The following is a 22,179-nucleotide window of genomic DNA, read 5'->3' as shown; positions in this document are numbered from 1 at the left end:
TGACCCAAAAAAATTAATTTTACAGTAAAACTACTGGCAACAGTGTATATTATTATTTATTTATTTTTATAGTGTATATAACCCGTTTCGGTGCAAGTATCTTTAAATGATAATGAGCAACTGCTCACCATCCATTAAAAATACAAAAGGCTTGATTATTGAGAGTGTTTAGGCTTTTTGAGGATTAAAAAAAAGGGAAAAGGAGTGAACTTTCATTGTATGGTGGTTGTGTCCACACACTGCAAAGACGTATTAATATGAAAACACCATATAACAGAATCACTGAAGGAAAGAGGAACAACAAGAACAGAACAAAGAGAAGAGACGAGCAGAAACACAAGAACTATAACTGACTTCCCTGAAGGGGGAGGGGGAGGAGACGGGATGAGGAGGAGGGAGGGTCGAGCTAGCCTCTATTTTGTTTGACAATACTTTGAACGTCAACAAGAAGTGACTCACTCAGCATCGCTTAGAGCAGCTTTAACATCAGTTTTTTCTCTTGCTGCTTTAACTGTGTTTTTGCAAGCCACATTTGCCACACATACACACATTCACACACTCCAGCAGCAGCGAGTTCCAACAGCAATTATTTATAATGAAGGATTTTTTTTAAAACACATCTATCAGTGTATTGTAAATTACCTCTTTAGTTGTGATGTTCTATCCAGCCCACTAGGGGGACTCGAGGAGTACGGAATGCTAAAGTTACAGAGACAAGCGAATAACGGGGTTAAAAAAAAACTCCACAATTTAGTACTTCACAGTTCTCAGTCTTTGTAACATGTTTTAGCAATACATTTCTAGCACTTATAATGTGTTTAGAATTTTTTTGTAGAATTGATTGGGCACCCCTGGTTTAGGGAATAGATTTAAATCTTCGAGAGTGTTGAACACAGCGGCATCTGGTGTTAAGCAAACAATAAAGCAGCCAAAACTCTGTGAAAGCAGCAGGACGAAGAAGCCACCACGCGGCCCCTAGATGAGTTCATGTTACATGCACAAATAAAAGACTAACATTGTGTGTATGTGTTACATTTCTCTCGTGATAAATTAATTTAACCATTAAACTGTTGCATTTAATGCCAGCATGAATTTCAATATGATGAAATAGAAGAATAATGTACACATATATGAATTGCACATAATAATTTGTAATAAAAAATAATCTATCTATCTATCTATCTATCTATCTATCTATCTTGATCAAGAGAACACATTTCAAGAGAACTGCATTTCTAGTGCTAAGCCGGTCGGCAAGGCTGCCAAGGCACACATAGATAGTAAAACATGCGATCCCATGAAGAAGAAAAAGAAACAGTACGTCGGTCTTGGTGATAGATCTGCTTGTTTTTTTTTGGGGGGGGGGGGGGGGGGGGGGGGGGTGTTTCTATCCCTTCCTGTCAATGTCATCGTCATTGGTGATGCCGCGCTTGTTTTCTCACTCGATAGCACATGTACTTATATTGTCTGTTTCTTTCATTACCCTGTGCAACTGTGTAGGGGGAAACTTTGCTTTACAATGTATAGCAATAGTCTTCTTTCCAGCTGTTGCACAACAGCGTTACTGGTATTGGGTGTACAACCTGTAAATGATCTGCTTGTGTTTGTGTTGCTTTGTTGGGGGGTTAATTCATGTATGTTACATGTGCAGCAGCGTAGCAGATCTATTCCCCCAAGACCAAATACATTAACATTACCATATCCATTACCATGCCAATCTCTATTAGCATACCAATCTCCCGAGAGTTGTCATGACACAATGGCAGTTAAATTAAATGGCAGCTGAGTGATTTAATGCAGTCAGTTTCTACAAAATAAATAAGTTAACTCAAGTTTTAAGTTAGTGCATTTATTTTTACACACTGTAAAGTACAGTAAAGAATTTAAAGATTAACAGTGAATTACTGGCAACTTTTTTACCAATATTTTAACGTTAATTTCCAGGAATATTTTTTACAATGTATGCTGCTCTTGCAATCCAGTAAAACATCTAATTTGTCCATTAAACTACAGAATACAAGTATCTCATTAAACATTTAGCTTTAAAAATGAATACATTTAATATATTTCTGATCCATAGTTCTGTATGTCAGCTGTAAACATATCAAGACCAAATATAACACTCCTGAAGTACTGATAATCACAATACAAAAAGACCAAATAATCAAGTCATGAAGATGAATCCAGTCTTGTGAATAGAAAAGACAAAACGAGATTGGTGAGGACTCATTTTCAGTAAAACAATGAAAATGATGAGAAGGATGAAGATTTTTCGTGGCTCTTAATATGTTTATGAATGTTTATTATATAATAGGCTTATTAGTTAAAATGAAGTCATTTGTGTTGTGGTGTTGGTTGAGGAAACACAGCTGTAAACCACTGTTGTTTCTGTGTCCTTGTCCTCTGGATTACAGTGACGTCCAGTGTCTTTGATCTACAGTCACAGGAAACTTCAGTTAATTAGTTTTTCAGGTTCACAAAGTTTAACACAAGAATATGACCATTCACACACCAGCTGCTGAAGATTCAATATCATTACAGAGTCGAGCAAGAAATAAAAATCCTCAAATAGTTTGTGCTGACTCACCTGTTCATAAATCACTGGATTAAACACTACAGTGGAGGACGACTGACTCACCTGTTCATAAATCACTGGATTAAACACTACAGTGGAGGACGACTGACTCACCTGTTCATAAATCACTGGATTAAACACTACAGTGGAGGACGACTGACTCACCTGTTCATAAATCACTGGATTAAACACTACAGTGGAGGACGACTGACTCCCCTGTTCATAAATCACTGGATTAAACACTACATTGGAGGACGACTGACTCACCTGTTCATAAATCACTGGATTAAACACTACAGTGGAGGACGACTGACTCACCTGTTCATAAATCACTGGATTAAACACTACAGTGGAGGACGACTGACTCCCCTGTTCATAAATCACTGGATTAAACACTACAGTGGAGGACGACTGACTCACCTGTTCATAAATCACTGGATTAAACACTACAGTGGAGGACGACTGACTCACCTGTTCATAAATCACTGGATTAAACACTACAGTGGAGGACGACTGACTCACCTGTTCATAAATCACTGGATTAAACACTACAGTGGAGGACGATTGACTCACCTGTTCATAAATCACTGGATTAAACACTACAGTGGTGGACGACTGACTCACCTGTTCATAAATCACTGGATTAAACACTACAGTGTAGGACGACTGACTCACCTGTTCATAAATCACTGGATTAAACACTACAGTGGAGGACGACTGACTCACCTGTTCATAAATCACTGGATTAAACACTACAGTGGAGGACGATTGACTCACCTGTTCATAAATCACTGGATTAAACACTACAGTGGTGGACAACGGCAGACCTGAGCAATAGATCAACATTACAGTCATACTCAGATTACTGCTTCAAAATTCTTTATAATTTAATCCAGATAAAATCATCCCAAACCAAATTTTTAGGTTATCTTCAGTATTTAGTTGTATGCTCAAAGTGCAAAACATTAGAGAAAAGGACTGTGTTTAGTGTAAAATATTACCTTTAGTCTTTTTCATTCGCACAGCCACTATAATCAGTGGAACTGCTATCAGGAGTAAAACTAAAGTCTCCGCAGTGATGATACTCAAAAATGAACCTGGAAAACACAAGAGGGAAACACTGTCTGGAAAACAGTAAAAAGAAAGAGAATATCCAAAAATCCAGAATAGAAACGGAATAATATGAGACATATCAGGATTACTGAAATTCATGTTACTATGACAACAGCTTGTCAGAATTTTCACTTCCTGCTCAAATTGTCAGTATCTATGTTTCCATCCACCTTTTTGTGTGCACATTTTGGGATATCACATAAAAAAACACTGGATGGAAACGCCAAGATGCACATAAATTCTACAAATGTGCATAAAAAAACGTTTGCACTCAATTGAGGAGGATAGATTTTGTATCCGATTAAAAGACATGCATATAAACTGTATAAGTAAACTTTTATCAAATAAATTCCTCGATATGCATCAAAAAAGACATGCGGCTCAATGGGACGGCATAACTGGATTAACCAGCGGACCGATCTCGTTGCACAGCATCTGATATTTTGTTTTGCTCATTCTGCGTCTTGCTGGATGGAAACTGTGGTCATCCCGTGACCCCCGCAGCGCTACAGACCTGGCCCTGCATGCCACCGGCCACCGCCCAGGCCACTGAAAGAGCCATGGCCAGCCTAGTGGTGCTGGAGCGCCACTTATGGCTTAATCTGACTGAAATCAAGGACGCAGACAGAGCTGTTGTCCTCGATTCACCAGTCTCCACCACTGGCCTCTTCGACCTCGCGGTAGATGGCTTCGCTGAGCGCTTCACGGTGGCACAGAAGTCTTCGCAGGCAATGCGCCACTTACTGCCAAATCGCTCCAGCTCTGCAGCACAGAGTCGTCCGAGCCAAGCCAGCGCCTGCGACTGCAACCCAAAAATTGGCTGGTCACAGGAGCGTGGTGTGCTGCTATGGCCGCCACATAGACTTTGCGCGTGGAGGGGTTGCGTCCCGCGTCCAGCAGCTCTAGTAGAAAGAAGGCTCAACCCGCCTCGTCCTCTTACCATACCCTCTTGGGACCTATCGATGTTCAAAGGGCCCCTGTTCAAACTGCTACAGTCAGCCAAGCTAAGGCTACTTTCGCTCAAGGCCGCACTCCTGCTAGCATTAGCATCGGTCTAGAGAGTGGGTGATTTGCACGCGCTCTCCATCAGCGCTTCCTGACTTGAGTTTGGGCCTAACGACTCCAAAGTCGTCCTCAAGCCAAGGCACGGCTACTTAGCCAAGCTGCTCTCTACTCCGTTCAGAGCACAAGTTATTTCACTGTCTGCACTTCCCCCTTCAGAAGATTAGCGACAACTGCACTTACTCTGCCCTGTAAGGGCCCTAAGAGTATACATGCTTCGGTGGCTGCACCAAAAGGCTCTCAGAAGTCTTCTGGTCACGAAGCAGCGATTGTCCTGCTGAATAGTAGACGGCATCGCTTTGGCCTACGCTTCGATGAGCCTTCAATGCCCCATCGGTGTAAGAGTGCACTCCACCAGAGGCATGGCCTCTTCCTGAGCGTGGTCCAGGGGTGTATCTATTGGCGACGTCTGTGCGGCGACCGGCTGATCCTTACCGTCCACCTTCACCAGATTTTATAACTTGGAAGTCCCTGTGCTACAGGCACAAATCCTCTCAGTTTAGTCGGAGTTGACCTCTGAATGAGCTCGACCAGCCATTTACATCTCTGGAGACTCTGGAGACACAGTCTGAACCCCCTTCTGACTGGGCTCAATTCTGCCCTCTCTTAAGCCTGTTTTATACTTCTGCGTCGAACTGCCGCCGTAGCTACGTCGTAGGCTGTGTGTAGCGCGCGTACCCTTCGGCGTACCCTGACGTGCACCTCTCCAAAAATGTAACAACGCGTCAATTCTACGCGGACACAAACGCTGTGATTGGTCTGCCAGAACCCCTCCCTCGGGGTTTCATGCTCCCCAGGTGCGCGCCAACGCGGACAACGACACAGAAGTATAAATTAAAACCAACACGTTGCCTACGGCGTATAGGCTCCGGCGTATGTCCGACGCAGAAGTATAATGAGGCCTTTAGCCCCTCTCTTGGGGTGGGATGCACCCCTATTGGCTCGCGCAGATGCGCTGCTTCGCCAGGTTTGTGCAGTTCCCCTCTGCTCAGCCAATAAGCGCGAGCAGAGCTCTTCACGGTTATGGCTGTGCAGTAGCACAGCGTTATTGTGTAAAAGGCTTCAATATTCAGAGAAAAAAGGAGTTTTTCCCATAGCGTCTAGCGACACAATACTCGTTCCCATTATCTCAGAGAACCGATATTACATTAGTAACCGAAATGTTTTCTATTATTCATTATAGTAGAACTGTGATTCTACAGTGATTCTATCAGAGTATGAATTTCAACAATGGTGACAATCAACCAAACGCTTCATGCTGCAATGCATGATGGAAACCACCAAAGAACAATACTCACCCATGGCTCACAGAATGCATTGCGGCATGAATACGTAATGCAGCTGAATTGTCTATTTTCTTTTATTCTTACTATTTGCCTTTATGTTGCTGTTTTTATTGTGACTTTAGTAGCTTGTTTTGTAATGTACATGGTTTTATCTGAATATTTTGTTGACTGTCACCATTGTTGAGATTCATATGATTATGTGTATGTGACTCTGAATGCCATAAAGTTATTTTTTTAAAGTCCTTCCCATATGGAAAGAATCTATATGAGGATATATGCACATATATGAAACCTATATGCAGTTTATATGCACATATATGCTGCATATATACAGCATATATGCTGCATATATACAGCATATATGCACATATATGATAATATATATGCTGCATATATGCGTATATATGCCACATATAGGGAAAATTGAGGTGCATATATGTGCATATACAGGCCATATAGGTCTCCTGTATTGCTTCTTTATATATACATATAAGCCCTATATGTACATACAAGATATGTCTCCTATATAGCTCATGGCAGGATGGTCATTTTGTAGCTCATATCTCACTTTGGGAACTGTCATACACGATGCCTAGCTCAGATAAGCACATCTATCAATTCGAAGCTCACGGAGCTGATCAAAAAGATAAATTGTTTTTTTTTTCTGTTCAGTTTTTTGTCTTATTTTTGTTCTTGTACTATTTGATTGTTCTTAAGTAAATAAATAATGTAAATTTCTACATTTTGGGGTTTTATTTATGTTGCCTACACTGTAAAAAAAGTGTAATTTTACAGGTAATGGTCTGTATTTATTTTTTTTACAGAATTTTACCGTTTTGTCATTATAGTGAATGCCTGTTATTTTACAGATATTTGCTGTAATTTAAAGGTCCACTATTAAATTTACAGGTAATTGCTTGCTTGTATTTTGGTTTTACATCAATTTTACGTTTTTTAAAAGGAACTTGTCTGTATTTTTACAAAGTAATATTTTACAGATTTTTTCCTGTGAAATTAGAAAACAAAGAAAAGAAGGTATAACTGAAGAAATCTGCATCTATTCAATATGTTGTCCTTACAGATTATTAAGCATGTGGGGGTTAAAGTGAGTTTTTTTTTTAAGGTTAAATAATAGTATTTGTAGCTACAGTAACGTTAGACCTGTATTGAATTCTTTTTTATTGCATATAGTCTTTTAATCTATCTTGCAAATAGATGCTCGTTTTGATCATTATTTCATTGTCTTATTCTCCCATAATTTCATGTATATTTTATTAATATTTTTCCAAATCTCCGTTGCTGCACATTCAGGGCTTTGTGTGTGTGTGTGTGTGTGTGTGTGTGTGTGTGTGCGCGCGCGCGCGCACGTGATGACGCAGATTCAAATTCGCCGCCATTACGTTTCCGCTGTTTAGTCCCGCCCACAACAGTTCAGTCGACGTTGGATCTGTATCAAGGGCAAGCGGGAGATTTGAATTCAGTCTACTCTCGTGAAGTGGATTGTGAGATTAGCAGTGGTTCAAAGCAATCGTATTCGTCGAGAGCAGCCGTGAGCAGGAGTCCTGTTGTCAGTCAGTCCGTTTGGATCACTGATCTATATAGCTGCTAATGTCATTGGTTTGGATTCTTCGGAAATAACACCCTTGTTGAGGCAAAAACAAGTAACTAACAAAACAGCATCAGGCATAAGAGACATCAGGATCAAATTGTTCTTAAAAGATATTTATTTCTTGCAAGAAATGTTCCCAGTCCACCCGCAGACCAGCTGCAGACGGAGTGAGACCCAGAGCAGAGGTGGGCCCGCATTTTTATAGTGTTATCTCTTTCAAAAGCTATCTCTTACAGCCCCCACTAAACAAAAGACACAGAGGAACCCCTGTGGCTCCCCTTACCCCCTAATCTTCTCACCTCTGAGTCACACACACACCCTGCAGCTGTATTAACATCATAAAATAAACTCAAAATACAGACAAATGAATGTATGGCATTCATTTGTTAAATCATTGAAAATAAAAACAAAGAAAAGATTAATTTTTCCCACAACAATTCCTCCTCTTTATCATTCTCTGATAAACTATATATAAAAATTCAGCCTTGTTTTCTAATTTTAATTAAACCCATTACGCTATTAAATCTTCAGAATAGAATCAATTCAAGTCTTTACATAAGACTAGAATTAATTCAAGTTTCTTACATCACAGTTATGCCCTTCATGTCTTATTCTCGTATACCTGATCACTCTACTTGAACTTTGAAAAAGTAAAAAGCTTGTATCAAATAAATAAGCATTTTGTCTGAAACCGGGCTAAAAATGAACAAACATTGTTATCGCATTTTCCTGGTTGAGAACCAGACCCTCAGTCATCCCAGACATAGCTCAAAGCATATAGTAAGAAAAACGTAAATGATTATAATTGCAACTTCCGTCACTCGTACCATCTGCATATTTTGTTCATCCCTAGGATAGACTGTACCCATTAATAACAAAATTATCAGAATAACACATACAATCATAACACTATGTATTTGTCTTTGTAGCTTTTTCAATTAATCACAATATTTTGTCAGGAAATGGTTTTACTTCTAAAGCTATATTTAATTTAAATCTATTTAATAAAATCTAACCCGAAAAGTTTTATAATTTGATCATTCGTTGTTCGAAATTATCCCTGACTCTTCCATTACATACCGTCTTTTTTTTTTCTTATCACCATACTTCACATTAATTAATAGATCTTCTACCTGAAAACACATTTTTTCTTTGCACAAGTCAAATGATTAGATTTATATCAATACTAAGCCCTAATTTGATTCAATCAAATAAAAATCACAAAACTTTTCTTCAACCATTAATTGGTCAACATTTTCTCCAGATATGTTGATCATCTCGTTGCCTCATGGACGTTCCATCTTCACCAATATGACACTTTTTGCGTGCCGTAGAGAGGATTTTTCCAACGTTGGCAGGGGAGATAGTTTCTAGCACATATCATTGATCCCCCACTTTATTCTTTGCGTTGGTGTTTTGGGTTGCTGACGTTGGTTGGTGTGGTTAAGGTCAGATGCTTCGACCCAGGTCTAACACTCTTCAATCATTTTCAAATCCTTACAAGATTTTCCCTTAGATCACGATCGCACCCCCACTGGAATGAGTCATTTACTGTCTGCTGTCACCTGCGAAAGCAGACCTTAAGTGATTTTGTTAGTGACCGCTTGTCTTGCCGTCCCTTTGGTGTGACCTGTGAAATTTTCAACCTGAAACATATCACCGGATAATTTCTTGCTCATTGAATAGCACTCGGGGTCCTTGTTCCCCTAAAAAAACATTCAACCCATGTTGCTCATGTTAACAAAACAATACAGAATCAGTTCTGTTTGGTTCAATCCGTTCTGACATCCTGCAAAATGAAAAATGTTAAGTTATGCGCTGCGCAAGGTGCCCCCCTGAAGAGTTCAGGCCCCCCCTGAAGAGTTCAGGCCCCCCCCTGAAGAGTTGAAAGGCTCTTATCTGACCATTTGTGTGTGTGTGTGTGTAAAAGTCTGCATCTTCTGTAAAGAAAAACAAATGTTGAGGTTATTGTCACATAGTTTTCTTTTGTCTGCTGTGCTGCCACATCTGCCCTGGCGTTTCCTGTCGAAACAATTCTTGTTATTAGCACACTTAAAATACAAACAATGCACACAATTAAACCCAATGTCCTCCCAACATTTATCTTCCCACCTGTGCGATGGCTTTCAGCAAATGTGAACCCCAAATTGTCCTTCTGACCCCCTGAAGAGTTGAAAGGCTCTTATCTGACCACCAGTGGGTTCCTCCTGGACTTTTACTGTCCTCACATACCGATGAGGTCAAAGCTAGATAACCTCTCAGCCTGCTGTGAAGACAGTGGGTTTAGCCCCCCCTGTGAGGCCGAAATGTCTTTGTTTGTGGCCTGAATACAAATTATCCATACTAAAAAGTTCAAAGACTCATCTGACCACTTGTTTTACTGTGCGTTCTCTTGTTCCCGCCACGAGCATATTCATCCTCCTCTTTATGCACGACACTCATCTCGTGCATAAATTTAACGTAATAAAATTCTCTTACTTTTATCAGACGTCCATAGTGACTTCCATTTCAAGGTACACATTTACATTCTTATCAGTTCTTGCTTTCCCTCGGAAATTGAACCCATGACCTTGGCGTTACAGGTGTCACACTCTAATGTTTGAGCTACAGGAAAAACTGCAATATTTGTTAATATTTATTTGGTAACATTTGTTTGGATAAAGTTTGCTAACCCAAACGTTGTCCTTAAGCCAAATTTCCTTTAGACATCTTTCTCTGCCTCTGAAACAAAAATATTACTTAAAGCCACAATTTCATCTTCTTATCAAATTGTTTTAAAGGGCAACGACCCCGAGTCTCACAGCGTTTGCCTTCTCATCAGATTGACTCACAATCCTCAGCTTACTTTCAAATTTGTCATTTGCCTTAACCCATTTAAAATACTAAAACACTCTTTCCAGAGGTTAAATGACAAATTTATACACACTATTCAGACAGGATAGTTGTCCTTAACTAACGCATACTGTTCAAAACATGAATTAACACTCACACTCATCCCTGACTATGAACCGCTCATATTTCTTATTTATATATTTTCTCTAAAAATATTTAAATTTTAAATGACAGTTTAACCTTACATTTTCCTGTATCTTTTATCTAATGTTTTTATTTATGGCCTCTTTACCAGTTTCAAGGCATGTCTGTTCATTATTCATTTGATTTTAGAAAAGTCAGCTGGATTGTTTTTGGTTCATTATCTGACTGATAACAGAAAGACAGACAGAGTATCAAGCAGTCTCTCAGCAGTCCACTCAAACAGTCTCTTTCTCTCTCATTATAAGCAAATAATCTTTTCAACAGCGTCCTAGGACTGTAACTAAAATAATCATAGTCATAGTCAACCCTTAATAGTTCACAAATGTCAAAATACAAATAGTTGACTCAAATTAGAACCATTATAATAATCTAAAATACATTATTCTATGATCTTTTCTAAGGTTATCTTTAGTTTAAATACTCAATTCACCTAACCTTCGTTTTTTCAGAAATTTCTCTTGACTCATCACAAGCTGTTCTCATCTTTAGCCACCACCATGTCTAACGACCTTCAGAAGTTAAAACTAGTTCAATATCAAACGTTTTTTCCTTGCCCATGAGGCAACCAACATCATGTTCCTTATATAAATTAATACGACTTGTTACGGTCTCCACAACAAATAATGACAATCACCTCACAGTCTCAGTTGGCTCTTGAAAGCCTATTTCCATTAGCTCTTAAGCAATAATTTTCTTTTCTTCAGGGTGTTGTCTCCCTGGCATAGATGCAGACACATGTCACAATGGAGGACAAGCCATACAATCAACGCGGTTTCTTTTTAGTGGTATAGGGGCTCACATTTTCTGGGGCAGACTGAACTTCTTACAGCTCATCTCGCCTCTCAATAATCTGCTGAAGCTGATCGCCACTCAGTCAATCAGCGCCACTCTCATATCCATCTCACATAAAAACACCTCCATCAGGAAATGCCCAGTGTTTTTGCGTGATCCTTCTGTCTTAGGTTGTCCTTTTGGCTTAAAAGATCTTACCCGTCTTTGAAGTAATCACTCGTACACACTGGTAACCGCTTTTCCCCATTACAGAATCTGTGACCGTTTTCTTCAACATAATCTGTTGTTTTCTGGAGCTTAGGAAAAGGCGCATTCAAGAGTCATCAGAGCCATTCGGACTGCCTACTAGTGTTAAACATAGGGAGACGGATTAATAACAGCAGTATTTAATCACTTAAATTCATTAATCATTTTAAAGGCAGCAACCTAGCTGCTTAGATTATAGTCAGTGAATTTAGATCACAACCGTACATTCAGTGTACTGTTACTTCTGTAGCCGGAGCCATCAGCCCTGTTTTATGGTGGGGGCTAAAATGAGACAGTCACTGGTCCTAAAATGAATAAGTTCAAAACAGTATTATTTTAAAGACTTCTTTAAAGTCTTTCAGTTTTACTTTTAAAACGTTTTAAGTACAAATTGCCCTTTTGAATGGCAATGATTTCCTTTAACATCTCTGTGTCTATGATTTTCAACTGAAACACTGTGCTTTACACAGGCTCAGACAACAGCTTTCAGCTGACATTGAATGAGAGAGAGACTCTTGAGGCATTCAGGACTGATACACTGCATTCTCATAAACTTTTATCTTAAAGAAATAATAAGAATTATTCTAGTTCTTAATAACGTTTGAAATTTCATTTCAATTTTAGTTGTCAGGTTTTCAATTGCCATAATTTAATACCTGACTTCAATGTTTTCTCAAGGAGTTTATCAATCTGCTTCTATGATTCATACTATCTTTTTAGACTGCTCTCTCTGCTTGTCATACATTTTATGATTATCACTATAAATCATTCGTTAGATTTGTCTCTCTATATCATCTAAAACCTTATCAAAGCGTTTCATTCAAAACACAATCATCCTTTTAGTGACCGGTACTTTTAAAATATTTTGCAACTCATTTAGCTCATCTGTAATTTTACGTCAACCGGTACTTTTTATAGTTCTTTTCCTTTCAAAAGGAATTCCTTACACTTAGTATCTTTCAATCTTCTTGACAACTTTCAAAAGTTTATCTATCAAATTTCTTTTCTCCCTCATCTACTTTTACAGTCATACAGTGGGCATTTTACAGTCACTGAATGACCTCGCTGACCGCAGTAAAACACTCTTTGTTATTCTACCTATAATCACTGTGATCTTTCTAACATCTCCACCCTACTTTACACCCCTGAAGCAGTGTGTTCTTATTCAGGAAATGCAAACAGAGCCACTGATAAGTTCTCTGCATTTTCCCCCACTGTCCCAGCTGCAAATTCAATTACAATAGCCGAATCATAATCTTCATCATATTAACACTGATCTACTTTCTAACTCATATTAACACAGACTTTTCTTTAAATTTGTGTTAGTTTGGCACTTTCTTTGTTTGGAGCCAGTCAAGTTACTATTTATCTTTCCAATCAGAATCAAACTTTTACAAAAACATAATCTGCAAATCTCTTTAAACTGAGAGCTTCAGAGCAGAGCTGCTTACAGCATTTGCTCTCTTTTGTATCAGGACTATTCAGTTACTCTTCATACAGTATAAAGAAATTTAGCATGTCATTAATTTCATTAACACTGGTTTGATAGCTTATTCAAATGATTAGTATGCAGATTCAACTTAATATTATCATTATTCAGTCCCACTTATCTCTACTGTTCCACAGAAATCACAAGATTCCTCAAATCTTGTTCTCAGTCTCTAAATTACACAGACAGCTATCCTAACCGCTTGCACCTTCAACTCTTGTTACAAAAATATGGCAATCTATTCTTAAATAACCTTGTTTTCATAACATTAATACAATAAAGCACATTCACATCATTATTATTGGCAGAACATTAATTTTCATAAGCGACATGGAAAATCAAAATATTCTAAGTGGGTTTCACAAATTTTCTGATTATTTTTTAGTCATACGTGTCTAGGGAAATGATCTCCAACCCATAATTTCCTTTATAAAACAGACAATGTCCTTGTCTTTCAATGACTTAATTTCAACAAAATATCTGACTTTGTACATTATTGATTTCCCAAATCTTCGGACATAGCTGTCTTTACATCTATCTAATTGTGTTATCATCAACAACACTGATTACAAATCACGTACATATTAACATCCAGAAGCTGGGTTGAACAAGCAAGCGCTGTTGCTATACTCCCAGCATAGCTGGACCCTTTAGGTTCAAAAGACAATGGTTGTCAAAATAAACATTATTTCAATAATTATTTTATCTCTAAAATATATAATTTTTTCCCGTTCTGCTTAATGAAACATTCCTTATCTTTATATCATGTTAATCCCTGTTAATCATACTCAATGCCTTATTTTTATCTAAAACTCACTTTTCATATCATTTCAACTTAATTTGACTTAATCAGGCGTTCATAAATATGAATTTTTTCTTCCCCTACATGCCAGTTTCCTCTGTATCTGTTCAATCCAACAATTCACTGTTTGTATTTTCCATCAGGAAAAACATTCTCTTTTCCCTACATGCCAGTTCCTTCTCCTATCGACTCTGTTCTCTTTTATCTGCTTCTTTTCCATCCAACAATTCACTGTTTGTTCACATTTTTACACTCATGAACAAACTAACGTTACAACAACTCTTTGACTAGTAACGGATAAATTGGCACTTCAGAAAAACCCTGTACTTTTGCCCATCTCATACGCTCATCATTTACAACACTGCTCAAATCATCAGTCATAGCTTTGCTCAAAGTTTCATCAGACACACAAAAAGATTTGCAAGCAGTTTCTTCATTGCAGATAGCAGAAAGAAAATCAGTGTATGTGTTTGTGTGTGCGTCGTTTGTGCGTTTGTTAGTAAAAATATTTTCACTTCCCCTTTGCTTAACAATCATCCGTTTCCCAATTTCTTGCATGCATTTCTGGCCGTAATTTTTCCATTTTACAGAAAACCGGTGTGTAAAAATGGTCTACTTTACTGTTAGATGACTCCATTTTTGGCTGAGTTCCTCTTTTCTGGATTTCACAATTCGACACGTGTCTTACAGAATCTGTCAAACGTCTTCGACAGACCCAATCTTTTACTCCGAGATCGGACGGACCTCTGCTTGTTTACGTTCCACTCAAAGTTTTCTCACGTGCGCTTATTCGCTTGCTCAATTCTTTTTACTTGATTAATTCAACCTGGTCTTGTAATTACGTTCCACTCAAAGTTCCCCCACGTGCGCTTATTCGCTTGACTCAATTCAATGTGGTAAAACTTCGAGTAGAGCACAATCACCCAGAAACTTCTTAATCCTGTTTTTAAACTTTCTCTAATGGTTTACATAAATTTCGAATAGAACGTAATCATCTCAGCAGCTGTGATTTCTCTGAATCACCAGTGGATCCCCTGTCCACTAACGAGCTAAGTGTGGAAAAAAACGATCCGAAGCTACTTCAATTTCTTCCCCAAACAATTGTGATTATCTGAATCACCTCTCGCTCGTACCAAAGCAAAACTCAGCCAAAATGGTTCACGTTCACTCACAGTCATATCAGATTACACCACACAAAATAAAATAATTTTAACTGTCTCTTACCCGAGATGCTTTTACTGCCTCCGAGTTCTTTCTGAATCCAGTGGGTTCCTCCTGGCCCTGATAGCAGTTTTGGCTCTTCTCTCTCAATTCGGCGAGGTAAGACTAAAGCCTTTTGTGCTTTAGGGTGATCAGTCCGTCAATCCGCTTTCTCAGGGCCAGAAGAAACCTCATGGATCCCACGTTTCTGACACCAACTTGTTGAGGCAAAAACAAGTAACTAACAAAACAGCATCAGGCATAAGAGACATCAGGATCAAATTGTTCTTAAAAGATATTTATTTCTTGCAAGAAATGTTCCCAGTCCACCCGCAGACCAGCTGCAGACGGAGTGAGACCCAGAGCAGAGGTGGGCCCGCATTTTTATAGTGTTATCTCTTTCAAAAGCTATCTCTTACAGCCCCCACTAAACAAAAGACACAGAGGAACCCCTGTGGCTCCCCTTACCCCCTAATCTTCTCACCTCTGAGTCACACACACACCCTGCAGCTGTATTAACATCATAAAATAAACTCAAAATACAGACAAATGAATGTATGGCATTCATTTGTTAAATCATTGAAAATAAAAACAAAGAAAAGATTAATTTTTCCCACAACACCCTTTTCAGTGAGCCTGGTTCGTCACAGCGGACATCATGCCAACCGATCACCGGCTGAGGTAAGAGTCTGCATGTGAACGATATTTTATATTACATTTGTGTTAAGTTTACGTTACAGTTTTCAAGCTAACGTTAGCATTTTAAATGATGTTCAGTTAACTGGCGAGAGCTGGAGGCAAAACACTGAAAATGTAGCATGCATCTTTACATTTCCCATCTGTTTTAAGAAAGATCAGTTGAACCCACACCTCAAAAGACCTAAAACAAGCTTTCGTAGACTTGTTATACATAAAGTCCGTTTAATTGTGTAACGTTATAAAATCTTTGTTAATACGCGATAGTATCTGTCAGTAAATCAATCTCTTAAATGGCGGGACATTTTTAAACACTGTCTGGAAGCTGAAAACTCTTCTCTTAAAAAATAGTAACCACGTTTTTGGCGGATTTTATTACCATTTTTAATAACCAGTTATACTACAAATAGGCCTAACGTTACCAAGTTTTTTTTTTTTGGTTAACCATAGTTAATTTTCATAAGGGTTGACGTGGCTATCAAGACCGTTAAGAAAACGAATTCAGTAAATACTGTACTCGTTGATGATACAGGAAAACACATGAGGCTAGAATATGAACACCACATGATAAATTGCATATTCTGGCTGCATTCTTGCCAACACGTCAGTTGAGGTTTTGCATTGCCCCAGTGGAACATATTCTGACATGTGCAAATGTAATACTGAGTTGTAAAAAAAAGCAGAATGATCATGGCAAACAAGGTATGGGAAGAAGTAATTTAAAATATTGTAATGGCCGAGTCTTCTGATTCCATATGATTGCACTAAAAGTGGCAGAAAATTTAATTTGTTTTATACTATATTTTCCCATGTGAATTTGATCCTTGTGAGGCCACTGGAGCTGCACAAGGTTTGGTTTTGCTTCAGTAAGACCACGATTGTGTTAGATTCCACCCATCTATTATCTTTTTTTTTTTTGTATTGTAACTAGGCTCTGTCATTTAGAAACATGGGTTTTCCTATCACTTAATGACATATATCTCTACCTTTCATTCCAGCCAGAGGATCTGACGGTTGCTGCTCGCATCTCAGCCTACCTGATGGAAAATTCTTGCTGGATGAATGACCTTCACCTTCAATTTAACCTTGCCAAGACAGAACTGCTTATGGTTTCACTTTCAGCCAAACCATGCGATCCTGCTGATTTGCCTTATACAACACCAGAAAGATCCGGCCCTTCCTGTCGGAGTCACACAACTCCTTGTCTAAGCTCTTGTTCTATCCAGACTGGACTATTGTAATGCTCTCCTGGCAGGCCTTCCAGCATCAGTCAAACCTCTGCAACTGATCCAGATGCTGCAGCAAGACCTAAACTCATGTGTCTCCAGAAGCTTGTGTTCTGCAAGTGAACGGCGCCTTGTGGTGCCATCATCCCAAAGAGACACAAAACCACTTTCACTGACCTTTACCTGGACTGGTCCCTGCTGGTGGGATGACCTGCCCAACTTAACACATTTTCAAAAAACTGCTAAAGATCCATCTTTTCATAAACACTTGACCCAATAATACTAAATCTTTGTTTAATAATAAATAAATAAACTTGTGTACTGTGCTACACTAACTGGGACTTGTCACTGCACTTGTTGCTTCTATTGTTCTCTTAATTTTTAAGTCACTTTGGATAAAATGTAATTGTAAATGTGTAAAATAAGTTATATTAGAGTATAAAGGCATACAGCAATTGCCTTTTAATGTGGATATTTTTACATGTTCTAAATTATATACTAAGATTGTATTTCCTATCATTCACGTATCTTGATGTTCAGTGTTTGTTTAATGAGTAATACTGTAAATGTGCAGGTATTTTGTACTTATACGTTTAATTTAACAGAAATTGACTGTACATTTGCTATTATTAAGTACTTAATTAGAGATTGGTCAAAGTTGTGAAATTGGAAATGCAAAAATTAAAACTGTAAATATACAAACTTTGTATTTGAATTTATGTACTTAATGCATTTTTATACATAACTTCATAGATATTATACACAGAAAAACTATATATTAAAAGATAATTACTGTAGATAGACAGCATTATTATAAAATAACTTTATAAAACCCAATTTTTTAAAAAATTTTTAATGTAATTTGACATCATTTATCCATTTTTCCACGGTTTAATAAGCCATTATCAACAGTAATGTACTGTAACTTAATAAATTTTGACTGTAAAGTCAATTCTGTATTTTCACTGTTTTTGCCTGTAATTTTGTAAAATGGTTATTTGCTGTAATTTAACGGAATCCGTCTGGAAACTATGGATTTTAATCATTTTACTAATATATAGGTAAACATATAGGTGAACATATATAGGTACATATATAGGTGCATATAGGTGAACATGTAGGTGCATATATAGGTGAACATATAGGTGCATATATGTGCATATATGTACATATAATATAGGAAAACGGCCAATTTTATATATGTCACATATATTAAAAACCTATATCAAAACCTATCTTAAAACATATATGTTTATATAGGTTCTTTCCATGTAGCATCTGAATGTAATTCAAATACATAAAACCTAAATTTTGACCAAAATATTTTTTAGAGTGTACTTTCCACTTTTGAAATCGTGATTATGAGCTTGTCTCGTCCAAGTGCTCTGTTGTCGGAAAGAATAGGGATGTTATACATGCTATTTTCACTGTGTATAAAACATCAAATGCTTCCAATGATTATGCATATATGCGATGTAGCTGTTGTGGGAGAAACTAATAAAGAATAGCAGTTACAGCAGCAGTCGTTGTCCTCTGCGCCATGTTTAAAGTTTATCTCAGTCTTGAGAACTTGTTCATCAAGATTATCTCAGAGCTTCCCGTTAGTAAATATGACTTGGTAGGGCAATATCCTTAGGGAAATATCCTCACACTGACCAATCAAAATCAGAGGTAAATCGTCAGAGGAGACAGGCAGAGCCTCCTAAAAAACACTATAAAATGAACATGCATTTTAATCATTATTCATACCATTATGATGATGATGACCAGCCACCACTGATCAGACTTGAGTATTTCAAAGAGCTATGGATGTTGCATCTGGTCAACCAGCATCATCACATTATCTGCACATCACTTCCACTTTGCTGTTCTAAACTGTGATTTCCTGAGGGACATATATGTGTGTAAACAACTCACCAGACTGGACTGAAGCATCTGTTCTTGATTTTCCATTGTCGCCCACATACAGAAAATAGGTCAGACATCAAAATTACACTGTTTAATTGACATTACATGTACATTTAATGTGTCATTTTTTGCTAATTGTTTCTCACCTGAAACATGAAGCTGAATCTCTGAGAGAAGGGGAGTGTAGATAGGATTGTTGGTGTGTATCCCACAGAAATACACCCCGACATCACCTCTTCCCACACCAGCAATAGTCGCAGTGAAAACGTGTTCCTGTTCGTTTACATTCAGAGAAAACCTCCCATTGGTGAACGAACTTCCTAATGCAGTAATAATAGACTCTAATGATCCATTCTGCACTTTGAACAATTGCTTTGCATTATCTTTATATTCTTCTGGATATTTGCAGTGAATGACAGCAGTTCCTCCTAAATAAGCAGTCTTCTCCTCTGATCTCCCACAACACGACTCTGAAAACAAGTGTAACAAATCCTGTTACTGTAAAATTAAGTCTCAGGAACAAACATAAGATGTTAAACCTGAAGCCCTGACAGAGGAAATTAGTAACATGGTAAATAAATATTAATTCTTACCGGATTTCACATTGAAATCCACCGTCTGAATGGTTTTACTGCCGGCTTGACATCTGTACGTCCCGCTGTCGGTTACAGTCAGGTTTCTAATGAGCACACTGATCAAGCCCAGAGATTTATCCTCAGTCATAGAGAATCTCTCTTCTGGGATCCATAAATCACTCTTTACTTCTGTCATGGTTATACATTCACTGCCAGACACTTTGCAAAAGCTTTTTGCACTTGTTTTCTCATTTTTAGTTATACCTACACAACTGATGATGACACTTCCTCCTGTGATGCCAGTCTCGGCGTCAGCAGCATCACCCATGTGACCTGTCAATCATATTCAGTTCCTCTTTTAAGAGCCTTACAATCTCAGACTAACAAAAATGTAAAAATTCACAGATAAAGACAGGGAAAACACATAATATCACAATGCTTGATAAGATTGCACTGGCGGATGGAGGGAAGCCGCTGGATAAGTTTTGAGGATGATTTTTCTTTTTTCTTTTTTGACACGGTGGAAGTCCAACAATATTTGTGCAATAAAAAAAAAAAAGAACTGTAAAAAAAATAAAAAAAAATAAAAAACCTGTACAATTTTTAAAACAAGATCAGCTAAACAAAAAAAGATCTGATCTGCTTATAGGCAAGCTCAAACCACATATTATAACCCACACTCACACAAATACTACACTGTGCTTCTTTTATAGGCTTGACTCCTCCCTCTGGACCATACCACTCTCTAAAGGCAAGGATACTTTACATAAATCACACATACATAATGGTTCCACAGGCTTACACGTGACAATACTCATGATTTAATATCAGGTGAGTAAATAGTTAAAGGCTGAGATACTGTAATTAAAAACGTCTGACCTTTAATCAGGCAGAGAGTGAAGAAGAGGAAGGTCTTCATAATCACGAATGATACAACTGTGAATCCGCTTGTATTGTTCATCAGTCAGAGACACTGCGAGTTCTTCCTCTGCGTCTGATTTTGTATTTTTATCTTGTGCTCTTAAAGAGTTTTTTATAAAACAAACAGTTCCACCTCTTCCTTTTCCTTCTTGCTAAACTCTTCTGACTCACTGTGATGAAACACGTCCTGCTGTCACTGACACACAGACACTTAAACCAAAGACCATATTTCTGTTCTTTTGTCTTGTGTGCAGGTTTGAAGCTTCTGCCAAACAAATTATCACACGTTTATATATATATATATATATATATATATATATATATATATATATATATATACACACTCACCTAAAGGATTATTAGGAACACCATACTAATACTGTGTTTGACCCCCTTTCGCCTTCAGAACTGCCTTAATTCTACGTGGCATTGATTCAACAAGGTGCTGAAAGCATTCTTTAGAAATGTTGGCCCATATTGATAGGATAGCATCTTGCAGTTGATGGAGATTTGTGGGATGCACATCCAGGGCACGAAGCTCCCGTTCCACCACATCCCAAAGATGCTTTATTGGGTTGAGATCTGGTGACTGTGGGGGCCATTTTAGTACAGTGAACTCATTGTCATGTTCAAGAAACCAATTTGAAATGATTCGAACTTTGTGACATGGTGCATTATCCTGCTGGAAGTAGCCATCAGAGGATTGGTACATGGTGGTCATAAAGGGATGGACATGGTCAGAAACAATGCTCAGGTAGGCCGTGGCATTTAAACGAGGGGGCCTAAAGTGTGCCAAGAAAACATCCCCCACACCATTACACCACCACCACTACCAGCCTGCACAGTGGTAACAAGGCATGATGGATCCATGTTCTCATTCTGTTTACGCCAAATTCTGACTCTACCATCTGAATGTCTCAACAGAAATCGAGACTCATCAGACCAGGCAACATTTTTCCAGTCTTCAACTGTCCAATTTTGGTGAGCTCGTGCAAATTGTAGCCTCTTTTTCCTATTTGTAGTGGAGATGAGTGGTACCCGGTGGGGTCTTCTGCTGTTGTAGCCCATCCGCCTCAAGGTTGTGCGTGTTGTGGCTTCACAAATGCTTTGCTGCATACCTCGGTTGTAACGAGTGGTTATTTCAGTCAAAGTTGCTCTTCTATCAGCTTGAATCAGTCGGCCCATTCTCCTCTGACCTCTAGCATCAACAAGGCATTTTCGCCCACAGGACTGCCGCATACTGGATGTTTTTCCCTTTTCACACCATTCTTTGTCAACCCTAGAAATGGTTGTGCGTGAAAATCCCAGTAACTGAGCAGATTGTGAAATACTCAGACCGGCCCATCTGGCACCAACAACCATGCCACGCTCAAAATTGCTTAAATCACCTTTCTTTCCCATTCTGACATTCAGTTTGGAGTTCAGGAGATTGTCTTGACCAGGACCACACCCCTAAATGCATTGAAGCAACTGCCATGTGATTGGTTGATTAGATAATTGCATTAATGAGAAATTGAACAGGTGTTCCTAATAATCCTTTAGGTGAGTGTATATATATATATATATATATATATATGTGTGTGTGTGTGTGTGTGTGTGTGCACAGTATATATAAATATATATATATATATATATATATATAT

General features: G+C 38.2%; 2 protein-coding genes across 2 annotated transcripts in view; both read right to left on the bottom strand.

Moving 5' to 3' along the window:
* LOC309493647 (uncharacterized protein) overlaps positions 1-22,179 on the bottom strand; it is a 379,124-nt gene that overhangs the window by 67,797 nt on the left and 289,148 nt on the right. The gene's annotated exons all lie outside the window — the stretch shown is intronic.
* Positions 1,848-20,642, bottom strand: LOC309493784 (polymeric immunoglobulin receptor-like). Its single transcript, XM_082163028.1, has 7 exons — positions 20,495-20,642; positions 19,634-19,948; positions 19,187-19,510; positions 19,050-19,067; positions 3,577-3,672; positions 3,353-3,402; positions 1,848-2,434 (listed from the first exon to the last, which is right to left on the bottom strand). The coding sequence occupies exons 1-7, from the start codon at positions 20,574-20,576 to the stop codon at positions 2,324-2,326; spliced, it is 996 nt and encodes a 331-aa protein (XP_082019154.1). The 5' UTR covers positions 20,577-20,642; the 3' UTR covers positions 1,848-2,323.

The sequence above is a fragment of the Leuciscus leuciscus genome (assembly GCF_965113295.1).
Source record: "Leuciscus leuciscus genome assembly, chromosome: 3".
Lineage (NCBI taxonomy): Eukaryota > Metazoa > Chordata > Actinopteri > Cypriniformes > Leuciscidae > Leuciscus > Leuciscus leuciscus.
This window is presented reverse-complemented; position numbering and strand designations above follow the sequence as displayed.

Bases quoted from the DNA above. Each gene is read 5' to 3' on its own strand.
- LOC309493784 (XM_082163028.1), bottom strand. From the start codon at position 20,576: ATGAACAATACAAGCGGATTCACAGTTGTATCATTCGTGATTATGAAG. The intron at 19,949-20,494 runs GTCAGACGTTTT...TATGATTGACAG, and splicing joins CACTCTCTGCCTGATTAAAG to GTCACATGGGTGATGCTGCT. The intron at 2,435-3,352 runs GTGAGTCAATCG...CTGTGACTGTAG, and splicing joins ATCCAGTGATTTATGAACAG to ATCAAAGACACTGGACGTCA.